The 21,704-nt window shown below is 38.9% G+C and overlaps 1 protein-coding gene across 2 annotated transcripts in view; it reads left to right on the top strand.

The window, feature by feature from the left end:
• ESR1 (estrogen receptor 1) overlaps positions 1–21,704 on the top strand; it is a 151,527-nt gene that overhangs the window by 112,738 nt on the left and 17,085 nt on the right. For both annotated transcript variants that reach the window (XM_048488637.1, XM_048488648.1), the window contains exon 5: positions 13,706–13,844. In XM_048488637.1, the coding sequence (XP_048344594.1) occupies positions 13,706–13,844 (139 nt within the window). The remainder of the gene's footprint in view (positions 1–13,705; positions 13,845–21,704) is intronic.

Below are 21,704 nucleotides of genomic sequence, written 5' to 3'. Positions count from 1 at the left end.
GCAGAGATCCAAAACCTGTAATAGTAGTGTAAACTACTGTGATTGCCTCAGATGTCCAACAAAGATGTCTTTGACAACCTGATGAATAGTTTGTGGGTCTGGGAGCAAAAATAAGCTCTTCCCTTAATTGCGTGTTTTTTTCAGAACCTGCATGTAAATGCACCTTTTTAAAAAACATGCCCTGAAGCTGGATCCGAGGGGAGGATTTGGGGTTTGAATCTACATTTAATTTTCGAACTGTAGAGAGTGACGCGGACACTTCCAGCCAATCAGAGCGTGGTGAGCTGTGCGTGATGCTCACGCAGCCCTTTTTTTTTTGTTTCGTGCCAGCGGAGGCTACGTGGCAGAAGCTGTTTAAACGTAGGCACAAGGAGCTGAAATTGTTTAAACGTGGGCATGCAGACTGTAAAAAAGGAATATTGCACACTTGGACGTGGCTTTTCCCCCTCGGGTTTCCCCCCCCCTCCTCCTCTTTTTCATTTTTTTACTTTAATTCCCTTGTCCGGGGCAGGGAAGAGCGGCCACTTTCCCCGAGGCTTGCAGGGACTTTTGCAAGGGAAGCTTCAGAGCCAGGAGTGCAGGAGAGGTTATGCAAACCAGCTCTGCATGGATGTGTTTATAAAGGGACGGGGGGTGACTGCAAGGACCTGAGTTGCTTTCTTAAAGGTAGGGAGGGAAAATGCAGGGTGGCCTCCTGCAAATCTGTGCTCTTCTTTCCTCCCCTGCCCATGTTTTTTTAGAGGTGTGCAATACAATGATCAGTTCCGCCCATCCTGCCACAGTTGTAGCTCCCTCGCAGGCTTTGAAGTGCCGCTTCCCCCCGCCTAGGTCATCAGCGCCGCCGCCGCCGCCACAGCTCCTCCTGGCACAGGCAGGCAGGCAGGCAGGGAGAGGGTGCAAACAGATGCCAGTTTTGCAAACGCAAGGGAGGGTGGGCAAATGCGCAGAGGCTGCCTCCAGCGTCCCTCACCTGCCCTCTGCCTACTTCCAGTTTTAAGGCTCTGCAGCAATCCCTCCCTCCCCCCCCCCGGATGTAAATTCAGTCCATCACTTGGGAGAGCCTGTGAATACCCATGAGGGGCTCTCCACACACCGCAAACACACACACACCATCCGACACCAGAAAAATATATGAAAATCTGTCCTGGGATTGGGGAATGTTGGAGAATTTGCACGCAGCCCTTTTTTTAAAAAAAACATGGGCATGATGAGCAGAAATTGTTTAAACGTGGGCATGAGGAGCAGAAATTATTGAAACATGGGCACGAGGAGCAAATCAAAAGAAAGCAGCATAGGTGGGGAGATTGTGCAAATGCACCTACATGCTTACATAGGCACGTATTCTTGCACCAAATAAAAGTTCCTGCCCCAACACAGCACAACAGCCAATCAGAACAGACCCACCAAGCTGATTGCATCTGCATGGGGATTGTCACATTGTTTGAATCTGTGATAGACATTGATGTCTTCACTAGAAACATGCTGCGGTGGGAAGGGAGAAACCTCGATGAAAAGATTCTGTTTCTTTTGAATCCTGGTTGTATCCATCTTTAATTCTCAGTGGGGATTGGGCCTATGTTGGGGTTTAATTTAGCTATCCCTATGAACACACCAGTGGAGTTTTTATGTCTATGTTGGGGTTTACATTTAGCTATCTCTGAGAACATATCAGTGGAGTTTTTCCTGACTTGAACTAAATTAAGATCTGGTTGCAGGTGTCTTTGCTAAAACTAATTTTGTTCTCTAATGAATGACCAAACCATGAACTATGGAGATTTGCTTCATGTCTTTGGTACAGCACGGTATGTTCTCAGCAGCCTGTATTTGTAGATGAAGTAGTTTGGTATTCAAGTTCAGATCTTTTTTTTTCCCCATTGGCTTAATTGAAAGAATCTACTTCTATTTGTTTAATACACTGCTGTGCTTGATATGATTGCTGATAATTTCAGAGATAAGCATTACTTTAAAAAACTTTTCCTCTATTTAGGAAAAGTCAGTTTCACTCATTTATTAAGAAAACAAATGTTTAATGCATTAATGTTTTAAAATGAGGTGTGCAAGCTCTTGTGAGTTTCATGAGGAGCAGACCATTTCTCAACCACTAAGCCATGCAGCAGAGAAAGCAGAAATAGTTAGGTGTGTATGAAGAAGGTGATCACCTTCTTGTCACAGACAAGTGTGTGTTTGTCCCTCTATAAATGCACCAGGAGTAACAGCCTGTTGTCAGATGGGGCTCAGGAGCCCAGTTCAGGGCAGCAGTATCTGTGCTTAGAATAAGGCCTGATGCCAAATCTCAATAAGGAACTGTAGTGGGGATGAGTTTAATCACAGTATAGGTGATAGTGGGAAGCTAAATCCTTTCCTAAGCTTTCCCTCTAAAGCTACTTTTTAATACACAAAAACTGAATATGCTAATCTGTGCCTATTTTTAAGCCAAAATTTGAAACACATGTGATGAGTATGTTAACAAAAATATATATTAAAACATGGAAATAAGTTAATTAAGAAATGAGAAAAATACTGATCAGATCTTCCCTATAGTGAACCTGAGAAGCTTTATGGAAGGAAAGGCAGGTATCCTTATTGCACTTTTCTGTTCTCCCCAAGTCAGCTAAGAGCTCCCAGGAGGGAGACAGTTTCTGCTGGGGTTTCTCCTAGTCCATTTTCCCAACCTGAAGTGCCTCAGTGTCAAGCCCTGGATCTGAGACCAAACCAGACTCTGATTCTAACGTTTTTTTCCAAGTCCCAATATATCAACCCACAATGCTCATCCTCCCTCCCATCTTTTCCCCCGCTACCCAACTACAAAGGAAAGCTGTGAAATGGTGAGACAGAACTCCAAGGCCTAAGGAAGAGATAAGCAGCCATCTGGCCTGGGCACCCCTATTTGTTTCAGCTTAGCAGAAATGAAAGTAGCTTTTCCATTTAGACTCCTCACTCCCCCTCCCAGTTGTGAACAGGTTTCCCCGCCTGATATTCAGGAAGCTGCTGATTGCCCCACTGGGAAAATGAATGCATATCCTGTCAGTAATAGTTAAACCCCTAAAGGTCTAAATAGGACCCATAGGACTGTTTAAGGCCCAGAAAACTGAACAGGCTTAAGTACCCTCTGACAGATTGCCGTGGTCATGTTACAAATTGGTCTTTCACATGACTTGAATTCTCAGCAGGGATCTCAAAGTGCATGTCTAACTGAAAGTGCTCAAGGTGGGTCCAGCTCAGGCCTAGAGAAGGATCTGCTTGATTTGTTGTTTTTTTCTGTGTTGTTGTATTTTAGTATTTTTGTGAGCACTTTGGCTCTTTTATAAATGCCATAAACAAAGACTTGTTTAGCACCAACATTGCTGGCATGGACCTCTGTTTGCGGGATTTTTGTAAAGAGTTTGCTTAATGACATTTCGGGACATCAAATAGTACGTAATGTAATTGGGAATAAATGTTTCCCCTGGATTCCTTTTTTAAGTTGATAAAAACACTCATGAGTATTAGTAAAGATTCTCGTAGTTTTTATGTAATTTCAGATTCTTGCTTTATTAACTTAATTGTGTTGTTTTCTTGCCTTAGTCATAGGTGTATAGATAATGGCTTTGCCTACAACAATGAAAGTGGGACTTGGTAACTAGTCCAGCATATCCTTACTTAAAATATGTCTGAGTCAGTTTGGTCAAGCCTAAAAAAATATTTTGGCCTCATACTCATAATATGCCACATACAAAGACATGGTGAAAATTCTGCTGTCTCCCAGTCTGTGCCAGAGGATCATTTCCTTGCATTGCTAATTTCATTCTGTGTTCTCTGAGAATCAGAATTTAAGGTCAAGCTACACAATATTCCCAACATGTTCTGGGTCACAGGTGAACAACCAAATTCTCAGTTAGATGTGTGTTGGAGGAACTTGCATTAAAAAGTGTTCATTCACTTGAGAGAGAGTGTTACAATTGGAAAGAAGGGCCTTCCTATCCCCCTCCCATGCTACTTTTGCCAGCACAATGAAAGGTGGGGTGGGACTTTTTGCCCACTTCCTCTGGCTCCACATGTGTTTCCTAGAGTAAGTGAAACCTGAGAAAAGAGTTGAACCCCCACCCCTTCCATTCCACTGGTGAAAGTGGCATGGGAGGGAAACTGGAAACCCTGAACGTATATTTGTACCCATGATCTAACACTTGTTGGCATATCACCTAGTTACATCCTAAGATGACTGCAAGCGAAAAACAGGGACTTTTGTTTGAACAAAGGTGGGAGTATCTGATTTTCTCTGATTTTCCACTGGAACTGTACTTTTCTGTTATCTCATCCAACACTCTTCCCAAGGATCACCAGGTTCTCAGAAGTAGTTTTTCTGGTGTTGCAGTCATTTGTGGAAGGGGGAGGAAGGAGTCATTGTGTGAGCAAAGCTTCACTTATTTCTTTACACCCAACCCTTAGTCACTACAAGATAATGTTGAGCTGGGTATTGGGAGATTTACATGCAGATGTACATACAGAATATAATGCAGACTTTGAGTAGTGGACAAATTTGTAGGGGATCTTTTGAACTGCTGCAGAATCTTACCCTTTCAGTCTTCAATCACTGGAAATGTGGAATCTAGTGTTACCCTCAGACATGGAAATAGCAGGAATAGCAGGAAGTGCGAATGGAAGGATTAAATAGATTTAGGTCTACTGAGGGTAGTGCTTGTTGTACTGTTCCTTGGTAATCTGATATGGACAGCCCAATCCATGGTGGCAATGGACCATGTGATGAAGGTGGAGCTGCTCTGCCTCCCAAATGGGCTTTGGGCAGCACAGAAAATAAGGAAATTAAAAAACTTCCTGCTGTCTGAATAGCCCCATATCTTGAACAGTTTCTGGTGGTGTAAGTCTGCGGCTGAGGAAGGGGATGTTCCCAGACTGGAACTCAGGTAGGAGACTAATAAAGTTGGCTCCACTTCTGAGAATGCCTCCAGCCACCCCTCTCCCCCCCCCCAGCATACATTCGGACCTTCACAACTCCCCGGTGATAGGTACTTCCAGGTGCAGCCACTGAAGAGCTGTGTGGCACCTGTATAATTGCTTTTCCTGCTGGCATAGGTGCCCTTTACACTGGTGGAGTGGGCAAATCAGCCACTCCCACTGGCTGATCTGCTCTTCTCCATCTGGATTGGGCCCTTAAACCATTGCAGTAAAAAAAAAGAATGCCTAAGCTACATTAGCAATGGTGTTCTCATGACTGATAAGAATGCTATTAGGTCATTGCAGAGAACATTTAATACAAGTTCAGGGATTAGGTCAAGCAGTTGGTCTCTGTGACTAGTTTTGGCTTCCAAAAATTCTTGATTCAAAGTACCTGGTTAAAAGCAGATAGATTTTAATTTGCAGGAGGTACATGGCAGCAGTCACCATTCTGTGGATATAATATGCCTGAGTGGGGAGTTCAGTAGTTACTGTCTTTTATAGCTGGTATTCATAATAAGATAATAGTAATATGATGAAAAGTTTTGTTCCAATATTGTTTTATTACTATCTACAAAAATAAACAGTTCATAACTCCTGTAGCATGCTGGACTAGATGGATTACTAGTCCAATCCAGCAGGGCTCCTCTTATTTTAGTAGGAATGTGCCCATAATGAAACATAAAAGGATTTTTGTTGCTGACTAGGGTTGCCAACTCTCGGATCTGAAAGTGGCAGAAGTAAGGCTTCTCTTAAAGAAATAATTTTTTGGAACTTCTTGATCTACCCAAATACCACCCAGTGTCCCATTTTACATTCCTAGGTAAGATATTTGAGAGGGGCTGCACAACAGCTTCAGAATTTTCCAGAAGAAATATCGGCACTGGATCCATTTCAATTCTCTCCTGGCCATGGGATGGAGATGACTCTGGTTGCCATAACAGGCAAACTCCAGAGACAACTGGATCAGGGTGGATTGGTGCAACTATTGCTAGATCTCACCACCTTGCCATCACCAGTATTTGTGGGACAACATTGTAGTGGCTGTGCTTATTTTTATGGGGCCGGGGACAGAGGGGAAAGATAACCTATAAACCAAATAATAAATAAATAAAATAAAGGTGGGGCTTGGAGATATCCTAGAATTTCAACTGATTTCCATACTACAGCAGCCAGTTCCCTGGATAAAATGGCAGCTTTGGAGGGTGTATATAGCATTATTATATCATAGAATTGACAACCCTAATGCTGTCATTAGGTCTCCTATAGTATATATGGGTGGGATCCTAGGTTGTGATGTGTATAATATTATTCTACCTCTTATTCAGCATGCAAGAAAGACTAAATTTCTGGACAAATTATAGGTTTTGGATAATCCTGACTGAGAACTTGTCAGAAATACATAATTATGATTACAAAATATATAAAAATTAGCCCTTTAATCCATGGCAGCTAATATTAGGCACTACTTCATCTCCATCTGTGGTTGCTGTCCTTGGCATTTTAAATCCTTGGGTAAAATATTAAATTAGCACCCTTCTTTCCTAGCTCACCTTCTATCAGTGACTGCTGTGGATTGATGCTGTTTGCCTATGCACAGCTGGTATCCACAATCTTATCTAAATCAATTTCTTGCCTACTTCTAGTTCTGGTATTTCTTCTTGTTTCCTGGCAGCTCTGACCGTATTGATGGAGCACTTTCTACACAGGCTTCAAGATTTTAAAAATTGCCCTTGAAATTAAGGACTATTCTCATAATGGATCTTGTGTCCAACATATCTTGTAGTATATTCAGATAACCTTAACAAACTAGGATGTCATCTTAAGTAGTGCTACAAATCCTTTTAAGTCCACTATCCTGCCACCTATGAGTACTTCTAGCTTATTTGCTTGATCCTCCCTCCCTAACATCAAAGTTCCAAATGTGACTTATTCAAAGAGATGTTGTAGCTATTAACTACAGTCCTAGAGATTGTAGGAGAAAAACTAATAAGACTATTTACTTAGTTTCCATAAGAAACAACAGCAGAAGTGTATGTGCACTGATGGTTTATACTGTTCCAGGCGGCCAAATCATGATTCTGCAAAGTGTATGCGGTTATCAGCATTTAGCTTGTGGGAATGGAGTGTTTGGAGTTCCCCAGTGATGAGGCTGAGTTGTCTTCACCAGGATATTGTGGGCTTTCTCAAGGCATAATATGCTTATTATCTGTTCAGGAGAAAACAATTTTCCAGCTTGTGCTTATTGTATGGCGAGAGGAGGAATGTGCAAAGTCACAATTTTAGGTGTGGGCCACCCCTTCCACTTTTTATCTGTGTGGAGTATGTGGTCCTCAAACCTCCCTCTGAAAGAATGGCACTGGAGTTCCTTATTTAAAGTTCATCCATGGAGTCCTAAGATCGGGATTCTGAGAAGATGTACTGGAAACATGCTTTATATATTTATTATTTTCTTCGGGTTACACACAATAATGTTATACTGGTACTTGATTGATTGATTGATTGATTGATTGATTGATTGATTGATTGATTGATTGATTGATTGATTGATTTAATCCCTTGCCTTCCCTGGCCTAAGTCGGGCTCAGGGCAGCTAACAGACATAGTTATAATCACATCATAAATCCAATAATTTACGTTCTACATCAGCATAGATTCCTAATCTCAGCATTTCTTCAGGACCTGCTGGCACAAACAAACTTATAGTGTACTCCTAAGCACAGTTACATCCCTTAGGACAGCGGTTCTCAACCTGTGGGTCGCAACCCATTTGGGGGTCGAACAACTCTTTCACAGGGGTTGCCGAAGACTCTCTGCGTCAGTGTTCTCCATCTGTAAAATGGATAAATGTTACGGTTGGGGGTCACCACAACATGAGGAACTGTATTAAAAGGTCGTGACATTAAGAAGGTTGAGAACCACTGCCTTAGGAGGATGTAACTCTACTAAGCATTGGATTGCAACATGTTTAATGGCCAGAACATATAACAGTATACAGAAGGAAAATGATATATTGCTACAGGAAGTTAATCATTCCCCAAACGTGGGTGTAAAAATCTCTTCCTACCCTATTTAAGAAATACAGATGTGCCTTCACATAGAGTTTCATTTCTTTTTCATATACTCTACATTTGCATGAAAAACTCATGAATTTTGATTAGGATTGCAATATTTAATGGGTTAGTTGGTTAGATTCATTGATTGATGTAGCACATAGAGATCATTTTCTTTTTTTTAAAGTATATAGAACTTGACTGTCGGTGCTCTAAAATAAGATGGAAAATATGTGCTACATCACATAGGACTGGTGTGAGCATTACTGCACTTCAGAATGGGTAGCTGTTACTTCCTTGAGTCTTGTCTCTCCAGCACCAGCAAAGCGTTAAATTGGTTGCTTTGTCTAAGACCGAAGTTCATTGTATTACACTTCAACTTGTCCCAGGATCCTTTTGGTTTTTCCACATCTTTCAAGCTAGGCTGTTTGTGACTACAACAAAGAACAATGAATAAATAAAACCATAAAAATTGTCTAAATTGGAAAAAAAACTTATGAAAACTTTTGTTCAGTTTATATCTCTGTAGCAAACAATGTTGCTTTTGTTTTTTGACCTCCAGTGCTTTGATTAAACAGCCAAGTGTTTAATTATTTTAAGCGATTCCATAACTGAAAAGAGGTCCTTTAAAAAAAAATACTTGTTAGACATGTATGCTGTGCAGATGGCATATTGCAAGTTTCAGATGAAGGCATAATTTTCACTAGTTTAGATAAAATGCCAGACACGGCCTTTAAAATAGAAGGCGTAATGCAACGCTGACAGTTTTTATGGCCATCTCTATAATTATGATTGTAAATATTAACTGCAATTTCCTTTTAAAAGGTTTTTTTCTTCTGGTTTTGACTTGTATATAGTAGAGTTCATAGCAATAAATGCAAAATGACCTTTTACAATAATTAACATCAGATGCTAGTTTCTCTGACTGCATCTTCTCTAATGCATGCTGCAAGCTAATTAAGCTTGAAGGAGCAAATTTACAAATGATGGCTCTGTTTCATCTGGGCAGTGTGTACGTAAAGAGGAGCAGCTGAAGTGAAGGCCTAAAAGGATACAATCCTTAATTTCACTTAACTACATAAGTATGGACTGTGCCTCCAAATACAGGTATACTTTAAAAGCATTGTTTTGTCTGAAAGAGGTCCTTTCTGCATAGCACAAATAAAACATCTTACAGACATTTTTAAAATAACTTTTTGTTTTTGGTCAGCATAGCACAGACAAAAAAAAGTGTTGCCAAGGAAGTGGTTCTTTTTCTCACCTCCCTCACCCCATTAGCTCTTGCTTCTGTTTTTGCTGCAGCTCATGGCCGCCATTTTCTCCTGCTTGTGGTTCATGCCACCCACCATTTGGTGAAGGTTTCACCTGAAGACATTTGGGGGGGGGGGGGAACTGTGTGGAGTTCTTCCCCCAAATGCTTCTTTTAACGTCCTCAAGACGTTTTATTTGTGCTATGCAGACAGGATCAGTTTTTTTTTACAAAGGAATTATTATGAGTATCTTTTTGCCATTTTTATTTCTGTAGTAGTAGTAGCAGTAGTAGTAGAAAAGATCCTGGTCTTGTTAAAGTCATAGGATGTTTGCCACTTGGGAAGGTTTTGGTTCAAAATAGTGAACAAATATATTGAATCCATAAGTACAATGAGGCCAAAGTTGAACACTTAGAAGTCCCCTTGATTTGGAAGGGACATACATGAATATCTTAATTCTCTAGATTTATGGCTGGCTAAATGGTGCCTGTACATTTAGGTAGGATAACCTCCTAGTGACAAAATTGTGGGATGCTTTGTGTTTGTCTATAGCAGTGGCTCTCAACCTTCCTAATGCCACAACCCTTTAATACACTTCCTCATGTTATGGTGACCCCCAACCCTAACATTTATCCATTTTACAGATGGAGAACACTGATGCAGAGAGTCTTAGGCGACCCCTGTGAAAGGGTCGTTCGACCCTAAAAGGGGGCCCGACCCACAGGTTGAGAACCACTGGTCTATAAGATACTAACTTCTTCACATGTTTCAGCAGAAAGAAATACTGCAACAGCAGCCAACTTATACAGGTCATTAACAAGGACTGGAGGAAAAAGTGGTAGATGCTCTCAGGGATCAGTGGCTGTTGATTTTTAAATACCACAAGCTCCTCTAATATACTTGGCAAGAATATTGACTACTTGCTACCTGCTGGAGCTGGAAAATTATTGACAGAATATTTTAAACTATTTTTTTTCTTTCACTACATTTGAGATTATAACTTAAGGGTTTTTTTTCTTTTAAAACTTGGGCTGCTCTAATGTGGTTCTTATTGATTTCAGTCATGCATTGTCTACAGTACATTTATTTTCATATGCCACAAAAACAGTGCAACAAAGTGAAAAACACTACAGTCTAAAACATAACCGTGTTTGATAAAGCTCCTGGGGGAAAAACTTCAGTTGTCCTAATAATTTACTTGACTCAGGATCCCTGCTGCTGCTAGAGAATGAATAGGAAAGTTACAGATATTGCCTGCTTCTCTAGTTTCTCAGGGGATATGTTAAACTTCTGTATTTACAACTGATCCAAATCCAAATCCAAATCCAAAACCTTTATTAGGCATAAAATTACAACTGATCAATGTTCCTAGCTTAAACCAGTGAAAATTTAGGTTCCCCATCACTGTTTCTTCTCACATTTCATTTCAGTCTATCCCTCTAATCTTCACAAATTTGCCAAACAGAAGCTTTTATCTCTCTCAATTGTTGGCCTGTTTTCTTTTGAATAATTCTGACAGTCATGCACCTCCAAATAATTAATGCAATATTCCCACCTTCCAGTGGTAGGAGCTTGAGATATCTCCTTGTTTTAGAAATTGTATAAGGTTCAGATAATAAAGGGAAAGTGACAGAATAATAGCTACACTGGAACTGGAACACTGGACATGGTTTGCTCTAATGTAGGTTCTATTTAGGCATCAAGGCAAACTGTGGTTAGAACATGTTGACAATACTGTCCAGATTGAGAAACCATAGATTGAACTGGCCAGCAGCTCTTACATTAGAAACCATAATATTCCAAGTATGGTTTGTGCTAGCTGTAATGTGGTACAATGCTTAAATGAACAAAACTTAATTAGACCATTGCTTTCCCCATCAGGTGCATTTTCAGTAACATCCCACATTTACAGTACAGTACATCTACCAATCATAATCTTCCTCTATCACCATATTTTACCTTACCTTGTTGGTTTTTTTGAAACAGACCCTGTCTGGCAGGCAGATCAGGAGACTGATGGATTTCCAAGTCATATGGAAAATCAATGAACAGCAGTTGATTCATCCTTATCTGCTTTCTTCTACACAGTACCAAACATGGTACAAAACTTCAAAGCTGTCTTTTGTGATGATCTCCAAGGCAGATTCCGCATGGGCCAAAAACAATGGTGTGAAAACGGTGTGAAAATGGTGTAAACCCTTTTACATAATTTAAAACCATTTTCACACTGTTTTCACACCACTCTTTCTGGCCCATGCGGAATCCACTCAACAGACATGGGCACAGGCATCTCAGTTTCCAATTTGTTTGTTTTTGTTTTTCAGCCACAATACTGCAGAAAGGCCACTGCAGGTAGTGATGGAAGTACTCAGCAGGTAGAAAATAAAAGGAAACAAGCAAGGACAGTGATTACCTCGTTGTACACTTGGCAGCAAACATAGTGCAAAAATAATTCTGAGGGATGTTCTGTCATCAAAAGTATGAGTTTATTACCTCTTTCGTGAGGTTCAATTTTACTTAAAAATGAAGAACTAGTGAGCTAATCAGGCACAATCAGTAGTAAGGCACAAGAAGGAATGAAAGCTGCATGTCGTCTTGAAACATTTTGTAACTACATGTAACTTATGGTATGAGTGTTTCAATGTAGATTAATTAACTTCCTACAGATGATGCTGATAACACTGAGATGTTTTATAGCCAAACAGTTTTAATTATATGGCCCAGGTAGGGCTTCTAAACCTCCTGGTGGGACCTGGAGTTCTCCCAGAGTTACAACTCCAGATGACAGATATCTGTTCCTCCAGAGAAAGGGACTGCTTTGGACAGTGGCCTGTGTGACATTATACCTTGCTGACGTTCTCCTTCTCTCCAGATCCTGCCCTCCCCAAAGCTCACCAAATTTCCCAACCCAGAACTGGCAACCCTAGACCTAGGGAAAGTGAGATCATATAATGTTATTGGGATAAAAATTTTCTACTCTTTTGCTGACTGTAGTACCTTCTAAGTTAATACTTATACCGATTCTGTTATTTACCACACTTGGTGAGACAGTACTGCAGTACATTGTACCACATGATTCAGTAATCTTGCTGAAGCTAAGTAGATCAGAATCTGGTTAGAGAACTGCAAATATTATGTATACCATGTTCCATTGTAGAGGAAAGGTAGGATATGAATGAAGTAAATAGCTTTGCTAAATACTACATCATCTGAGGAAGGCAGCTTTGTCTCTCAAAAACTCATACCCTGGAAATCTTGTTGGCCTTTAAGGTTATGTCTGTACTATAGTGGGCACAAAGCCATGAAGGAAGGTGGTTGCCCATGCTTTCTACTTACATGAGAAAGTACCTTTTTGTTCCTCAGGTTCAGTAGATTTCTAGGTGGGTGTGGATATGCAGTAAACGTCTTATTACTGTTTGGGCAGGTGCCATGGACCCTCAGGATTGTTTGCTTTTCTTACATGATAAAAACAGCAGACTCATAAAGCTGTATGCTTTTTTCTTCCTATAAAGGGAGAATAAAATACCACAAGATGAAAAGCTTTGCATGTGCTGATAAAATCAAGCTATTTATCCAATTTTCTCTGTGCAACTCACAAAATAATATACACATACTAAAACTGTCAGCAGTGCCTTATCGCTTAAAACAGCCAACAGCTGCCTCAGTATGATCCATGAAAAATTTCACTGATGTTTCTCAGGAGGAAAATTTAGCTGGGACAGTCATTTGTGCTCCCTTTCTAAGTATATTTTTCAGAAATAGTATCTGGGTCTCCAAGATGTCTTTCTGATTGACCAAGTGCCATTCTTTCATCAGTTAGTTGCAAAAAAATTTCCAGTTCTCCCAAATTGCTTACAAGTGTGATCTTTGCATTCCTCATCTCTGGACAGTATCAGAAACCTACTATGTTTCAAGCACAGAGTCTTCTGAAGAACGATAGATATGCTTGAATGGGGGTTCGCTGAAGGATGAACATTGCACATGCAGAAAGGATGTCACTCATTGATTTTTGTAAGGTGACTCTTGATGCCAAAGAGTCAAACTTCCTGCTTTAGATTGAACAATGGCGTGTCACGCTAGCAGGAACTGCCGTTCCAGAAATAAAAATACAAATCACAATCATATCCAAATTGAGCCCAGGAGAAAGGTAGGGAATAAATATTTTAATAAATTAATACATTAATTTATTCAAACCTGATAGTTGAATTGCACTTATTCTCAAATACGTGTGCATACTACCACAACTTACACTCTTAAATAATTAAGGACCACTTATTTCAGGTTGGTCTTTGGTGAACATATGATCCTCGGTATTGATTTTCTCTTTCATGTCCAAGCAGGTTTCCCACATGCAGGCTTCAGCGCACTTTTCCAAATAGATTGTGCTCAGTTCAGTGAAAATGGGCTGAATATTTGTTTTTTGTCCTGGCACTTACTGTTGTTCTCTCTCCCCCTCCCCCCGCCCCACAGGTTTTGTGGATTTAGCACTCCATGATCAGGTACATCTACTGGAATGTGCTTGGTTAGAGATACTGATGATTGGCTTATGCTGGCGCTCAGTGGAACACCCTGGAAAGCTGCTGTTTGCTCCAAACCTATTATTGGACAGGTCAGTCTACATTTTTGTAGTTTCTGTTATAGTTTTAACTTAATTCACTGCTATATAACATCATGAAAATCTTTCCAGACAGCCACCATACATTGGATAAAATACCGTACTCCAGCAGCACAGTAAAACTAGCTTCACTGACAGTGGATCATTATTTTATATGTACTTGAGAAAAACTGTCCAGATCCGTATCAGTACCTCTCTGCAGTAATTAAAGTTATTCCTCCCACATTGCTGGGGTTAGGGGTACCCTTCCTTAGTACTAGAGAAGAAGTCTGATTTTTCTTTTATTTTAACTTTTAAAGAGAAATTGTACATATGTATGATATTAAAAGATAAAACGTGTTGGTATTATACAATACTATACATGTAGTCTATGCATTTCTGAGTTTCTAAACATTTTTGTGCAGTCTGCTGGCTTTGAGCAGTCTGCCTGCTTTGTCTGCAGCTTTTGCAAAATTCCCCAAAACTCCCATTGAATTTCTTATGCCAACACACAATATATCAAAACTGTGATGGGAAAGTCACAATGTAGTAAAGATAACTATAATTTATATTTATGTAATTGCTAACAAAATAATGTTATGGGAAGATAATGAAAAGCAAAAAGATAATTTTCTATATAATTTACTTTGCCATCGTAGCACTAGTTTAATGCGCACAAATGCTCTAAAATTAGCCCAGTAGTGGAATGAGTTTTGGGGAGAGAGGAGGATTGTGACTGCAAGGAGGACAGTGAAATAAACCAGTTTTCTTCTGTACTACTAACAACTTTAAAATCCATTATAGATATTTGAAGATATGTGAGTGAATCAACAGATGACATTTCTTGGAGATAGAAGAGCCATGGAAAATGTGTTATTTACTGTGTGTCAGAAATCTAGGGCAGGAGAAGTTTATTGATTTGAAAGTGCAGATGAAAATAGATACATTAGTTACAAAGTATATAGTTTTTACTGACTTTGTAAAAAGGAAGTTAGAGAGCTGGCATGGTGTAGTGGTTAAGAGTGGCAGTGGTTAAAAGCAGCTTTTTGCCTTTGTTTTCTAGATCTATGAATCATTATGCCATTGATCTACCACCTAGCCCACATACATGCTGGGGGGGGGGCATCTCCTCAGGAGGAGGCAGCATGATCCCATTGCCAGCATAAATGCTCCTTCTACCAGTGTAAGGGGCATTTTGCCAGTGCAAAGGCACTTACACTGGTGCTGGGAAACTGCACAGCAGAGAGAGGCTCAGGTGTCAACATTGCTGTGGAGCCAGCACTCCTCTGGCATTGGAGCCCATGTTGGCAGTGAAGGAGTTGTTCCCAGCTTTAATTGACTACCTGAGCCCATTCAGCCAGAGAATGTTCATGGGGCATTCCACTGGGGTTTGAGAGAGCATCCCTATTGGCTTGATGACCACAGCACAGCAAACCTCTTTAGAAGTGGCATGACTGCACCACCCTTGGTCACAGCACAACAATCCCCCCTTAGGATTGCACTACTTGTTCTCACTATCTTCCACCATTCCCAATTCTTGGTAAGGATGCTAATCTCACATGTTGACAATGGGGCACAGAAACCACATAAGCAGTCTATAATTTAGAATGTTTTTGGATTGTATGTCTTTGTTGTGGCATTTTTGGATTGTATGTCTTTGTTTTTTTTTTTTAAATAAATTTTATTATTTCAACCATATAAAACAATATTACACAATACAAAACAAATTTACAGTAAGACTTCACATAACACATCCATATAACACATATATCTTTTCTTCCTAATTCTTTAACTGGGTGAATAAAGAAATTCCTTTCTCCACAGATTCTTATCTTATTCCCAAAATAATATACTTCGTATTTACTACTCCCTAGCAGCCTTAATTATATGTCTCTAGTTAGAAAAAAAATTTTTTCCCCATAATACAAGAAGCAAATGTATTTGTATATATATATTCAAACTCTATATATCCCTTTCATATATATATTCCGCAAACGTAAGTCTATAATCAAGTACAAATATATCTATCTTATATCTTATACACTTGCTTTTTTTAACGTTACTATTATATATATCCAATTAATTCTATTTCCCTTACAGTAGATATTTTTTATATTATTAATTCACAGTTCTTATTTTCTCATTAACTATCCTTATGACTTAACTTTTTTTACATGTTACAAGTATTTTGTACAAATATCTTTACACTCCTTCCTTGTATCCATATATATTTTTAGCAAGTGGGGTCCAAGTTTCAAACAAAATCTTTGATGTTTTTTATTCTTGATCAGCGATGACAGCTTTTTTTCTGCATTTGTTCGCAGTGATTCTAGAAGAGCGCTCAACCAATCTTCAATTGATGGAACCTTTTCTAATTTCCAGTTCTTGGCTACAAGTAGCCTCGCCGCTTAATGATGGTTGTTGCTTAAATATTTCTTTTTGGTCCTTCTTGGATTTTTGGATTTTCTTCGAGGCATTCTTCTTCTGCTTTGTTGTTGATTTGGGAAATCCTAATTCTTTTTTGAGTGGTAGAAATATCATTAACCCCCTCCAATAAAGGTCCCATCTGAATCTTATATATAGAGTTTCCCTTAGATTTGGGTAGCTAGTTGTTCATATTTTTTTCCTTCTGCTCCGTGATTTCTGCAGGAACTTCTTTCAGGATTACAATCTCCTTTTCTCAATTATCATTTTAGTCTTTGGAGTTTTTAATCAGTATCTCATCTCTTTGTTCTTTTCCTTGAGAAAAACACCAAAATGTCAACGTTCATATTTTATCCTCCCTCCTTTCCCTCTAGTAATTCAGCCTTACAACATTCTCAATGTCATCTTCTATTACATCTTCTTCAAGTATCCTAAATATTTTGCCACATTATTAATTATCAATGTTCTTAATTTTTCTCCCTTACTTTTCTTTATCTTCCCTCTACAACACCCTCTAAATCTCAAATTTTTTTCCTTTCTTTTGCACTTCTGCCATAAGAATTTGGTCTTTCAATTTACTAAAATGTTTCCTTCATTTCCTTGCCATTCTCTCCTTAACATGTTTCCACTCTTCTTCCATCTCTTTTATGTTGCTGTTCTATTTTTTTTCTACCTTTACCTCAAATATCTTTTATATGTTTCCTTATTTCTTCTTTAAGATCATCACTTAATTCATTCCAACAATCTTGTCATAATTCGTATTTAACTTGTTGCAGCCCTGCGTTAGAGGCCTATTAAGCTTATCTTCCATCTCATTAAACCTTTGTAGTTGTATCTTTTTGTAAAAGTTTCTTCATCCCATTTCCATCATTAAGTCCCACTATCTTATCCATTTCTGCTTTCCTCTCCATGCCTTTATCTATGGAATGCTGTTTTCCTTTGACCTCTAGACATTTTTAAATTTATAGCCGTCACGCTTGTTTTTATCACTGTGACTATTTACACAGTCTTAGTACTGTCTCTTTAAGTGCTGAAAGCGAAAGCACCCAGAAACAAATCTTCAACCAAAAGTACTTTTTAGAGGCTTTATTGCCGCTTCTTAGTTTATATTTTTTGCTTTTATATAGCTTAGTAAGTCATATGGAATGCTTAATTACTCCAGACAGGGAGGGGACTGTAGCATATCTTTTTCTACTTGACTATATCTTCAGTTCCTCAACATGTCCTCCCCCTTTTCGCCGTATGCTCTTTCCTTTTCGCCCACTCTGTTAAACTTTCTTTACGTTTTTAGTTGGATTTATAAAGGCTTGCTACTTGCGTTTTTGTAACCGTTCTGGGTGGAAATGTAAATGCATCCACTCTTTGGATTGTATGTCTTTGTTGTGGCAGAATTTTCTCCTGATGTTTTGCTTGCATCTGTGGCTAGTCTCTGAAGATGCCAGCCACAGATACAGGTGAAACGTCAGGAGAAAATACGGCTGGAACATGGCCATACAACCCAGAAAACCCACAACATTCAAGTGATTCTGACTGTGAAAGCCTTCAACAACACAAGCCTATAATTTCATTCCTGGAATAGTAGTTTGTGCAGTTGCATATCCTGCATCCTGTCTTCATAGTACGAGAGGAGTTTCCTGGTCATTCTGTTATGGTCAGTGGTTACAATAGGCTGGGAATGTGCTGACCACCTCTTTGCCCCATATATGCATAACTATAAGGTACAGGTGGGCATTTGGACAATCCAATAAGAAAAAAACCTGGAAAATGCCTTGTTGGCTTTTTTTTTAGTGTCCCCCCCCACACACACACAAAAGCAGCAATAAAGGGAGCCAAATAAGCAGATCCTGAAAAATGTCCACTGCCTCTTTAAAAAAGGCCCTCTCCCCTGTCCTGGCAACTGAAGGCTGGATCAAACCAGAATGAGTCCAAGGTTCAACTGCAGGCCTACCCTTGAACTCTATGTGGAATAAGGGCAAGGCTCACAGTTTGATGTTGGACTGTCTAGCTGAGTCCAGTTTTAAACTGTGGACTCCCTGAAGCTTGCAGTTTAAAGCTGGACCCAGCCAGGCAGAGCCCAGCATTGAACTGCAGACTCATTCAGGCTGGGTCAAACTTTATACTGTATTTTTCAGGTTCAGGTTTAACAACCAGAAAATTTTCAGAAACTCCAATAAGCTGATATAGAGTATCAGTTTTTGGGTGGGAGTTTGCAAAATTTTGGGTCTATTATACCTGAACCCCCCCCCCCAATTTTTTTTGTTCATCCCTACTACTAAGCATAAGCAAAAGTGATGAAACATCACTCCTAAATCTTCTGCCCCTTCTGTGGTCTGTAAAGTCAAAGAATATTCATCTAATGAGCATTGTTTTTCCTCAGTGGAGTAGATGTCAAAAAACCCCACTACTATCTCTCAGCATGATTATTCATTCTCCAGATGTGGGTTCCCACCTCAAACATTCTTTTTAGGATTCAAGAGCATATAATTAACACCAGAGAGATCACTTTAGTTATTACCAGCTACATTCCATAAATCAATATATGGGACACATTCATGAAAGATATATCAGATATTAGCTATATTTCCAAGTTCTGCTGCAGATGAGGCGTTAAAGCATTTCCTGTGAACTAAGTTTGATCGTTGAGAATGTTAAGTTGGGAGAAAACCCTTACACTATGCAGATTTACAGAAAAATAAGCTTGGCTTCTGTAGTACTGTACAGTATTTCCCCATGCATTCATCACTTACTACAGTTGAGCAGTTAATACTTTTAATGAGATGGAGGAGATATCTATGTAAGAAAATAATTACATGTGAAGCAGCCCCATTCTTCTTTTAATAACCTACAGTGCCTCTCTCAGTGGCCTGCATGTTGAAGAGTGTTTGTAGACGACAAATAAGCCTTTCAATTTATTCAAAATAGACAATAAAGTAATTTCATATATACTATCCTATTTGAATTTAGATTTGTTTTCCAGCCATCCAAACTGAATAGTAATTACTATGAAATATGAAAATTCCTGCAGTGTACCAGAATGGAACCCCAACTGTGGGATGTTTATTTATTCTTTTGTAAATTGTTGAAAAGGCTTCAAGAGACTTGTAATAATTCAGTTTCTTGTTGAAAAGAAGAAAGCAAACCTTTGGCAAAGATGTTGTTTTATTTTACCAAGGACTCATAAGGAAAATGAAAGCTGTGGGTATTTGGTTTGAACCATTTAATCCATGATGACCTGCGTGTATGCACTGTCAAGGAAACTATTAAGTAATAGCACCTGAACAAAGACGCATGCTTCAAAACAGTTGGGGGAAAACCTTGGTAATCTTCCATTTTCAGTGTACCACTGAAGGATGTACATTCTACCAAATCATCATGTCAATAAGACATTTATACAGAAGAGCTTAAAGACTGTGTTTACAAAGACCTAATAGGGTCCTCAAAATAATTAACTTCATTTCCTATGTCTGTCATTCCATTCTATCCACTAGTTTTTTTCCTAAGTGTCTCTTCACAGGTATTATTTCCATTCACAGTCCAGATAATTGAAAGAATAAGTATTGGTTCACCTCCTTCATTCTTAGACTGAAATGCAGCAGAAACTTTCATATATATTCATAGTCATGAAGGCGTACCTATATTACCTTACTCAAAAACATGTTAATCTACTAATCATTCTTGATGAAAGGAGCTTTGACTCTCAAAAGCTTATGCCCTCAAAGTTGTGTTGGTTTCTTACATGCTACTGGACTTGAATCTAGGTGTTTTACCACAGACTGAAATTGGCTACCCTCCTGAAATTAACCATTTCTGTAATTCATAACATTGTAACTGAAATGAACTAGGAAGGAAACCTACCATTGCAAGTATTCCTCCACAGAGTAAGAATTTCAGTTTTTAGGTCTCCAATTGTAAGTGAAAGTTCTAGGGTTTCCAGCCTCAAGGCAGAGCTTTCCAGACAACAGCAATCAGTTCTCCTGGAGGAATTGGCTGCTTTAAAGGGTGGAGTCTATGGTTTATGAAAAACAGAATTCCTGGGAGAACATCACATCCCAGATGAGGTTATTCCTCTCTCCAAACTCTGCCTTTCCCAAATTTCCAGGAATTTCTCAAGCTGAATGTGTCAAGTCTCCACAAAGAGGTTTTTCAAAGCTTTCATCTGCTTTGTTTACTAAACAGAGCTAGCATGTTCATGGCCTAGTTCTCAAAGGCATGCTTCTTCTGATCTTTGGCTGCAGCTTCAACAGAGAAAAGGTTCTTTTCCACCAGTTAATTATCAAAAAGGCAAGGGGGGGACACTAGAAGATTTTAAAAAATTTAAAGGAGCATGTGCAGTTTCAATACATTTTTATAATCTTATTGTTATATATATTGTACTGATGCTGCTAGTTTTATGAATTTTGTAAATTGTATTAACCTGCTCTAATTTATTTTATTCAGTGTATTGTTGTTCTGGCCATTGTATGTTTGGCCCAGTGTACACCGCCCAGAGCCCTTCGGGGGTGGGTGGTTTATAAATTTGATATAAATAAATAAATAAATAAATAAATAAAATATGTTCTTTTCACCTTTTTGGAACTTAAAGCATCTTAAGCTAATATTATTAAGAATTAGGAACCTCAGAACAGATTAAAACAATCAGAAACGGATCTCCCAGGTGGGACATTACTCTTTGCTTATCTCTTGCCCTGCATTTTTTGTCATGAACAAATCACAATTTGTTTGGAGGTGAATGAGCTTCAAATAATATTCTTCTCCTCTCTCAGGTTTCCTCCTTCCGTCACATGAATGACATTACTGGTTTTAACTTTAGCTTCTATAAAATAATATTTTGTACTAAACCCAAAAGGTGTTTCAATTGTCTTTATTTTTCTCCTTATTTTTCTTCTCTACTACACCTTTTGTTATTTCAGTGAGAAGCTATAGCCAGAGGTCTCAAATAGAAATCTTTTGTCACTGTCTTTGTGCAGGAATTCACCTTCCAAAAGGGTGATTTACTGCATAGGTCGGTTTCATTTTTTGAAAAATGTTCTTTGCTCAAGTGCTGACTGCATATTTGGATAAGACATAGTTGTAAATAATTGCTCTTAATCATCCCTTTTGGAAGCAGATTTACTGCAATAGTTCTTCAACTGCAGACTTAAAATACTTCTATTTGCTTGTGTATAATATATGTGCAGTCCAAAGAACACTTCCCTGGGAGTAAGCCTTGTTGAATAAATTAGGACTTATGTTTTAAGGATACTATCAGGGTGGGATTTTCTTCCTAGGACCAGATTCTTATTACGTCTTAACAGATGTGGTTTAGGATTGTTCCCTAAAACAAGAATCAGAGGGTACAATGAAAATCCCACCACTTTTAGTATAATAGGTATTTGTCTTTTCATATTAGATATGTTAGCTCACTTCTTTTGACAAGTTTGTATACATAAAGCATATAAATATTCAGAAGAT

This window comes from Sphaerodactylus townsendi, linkage group LG01 (genome assembly GCF_021028975.2).
Source record: "Sphaerodactylus townsendi isolate TG3544 linkage group LG01, MPM_Stown_v2.3, whole genome shotgun sequence".
In the NCBI taxonomy this organism is placed as follows: domain Eukaryota; kingdom Metazoa; phylum Chordata; class Lepidosauria; order Squamata; family Sphaerodactylidae; genus Sphaerodactylus; species Sphaerodactylus townsendi.
The sequence above is the reverse complement of the archived record's forward strand: the minus strand, read 5'-3'. Positions and strand labels throughout refer to the sequence as shown.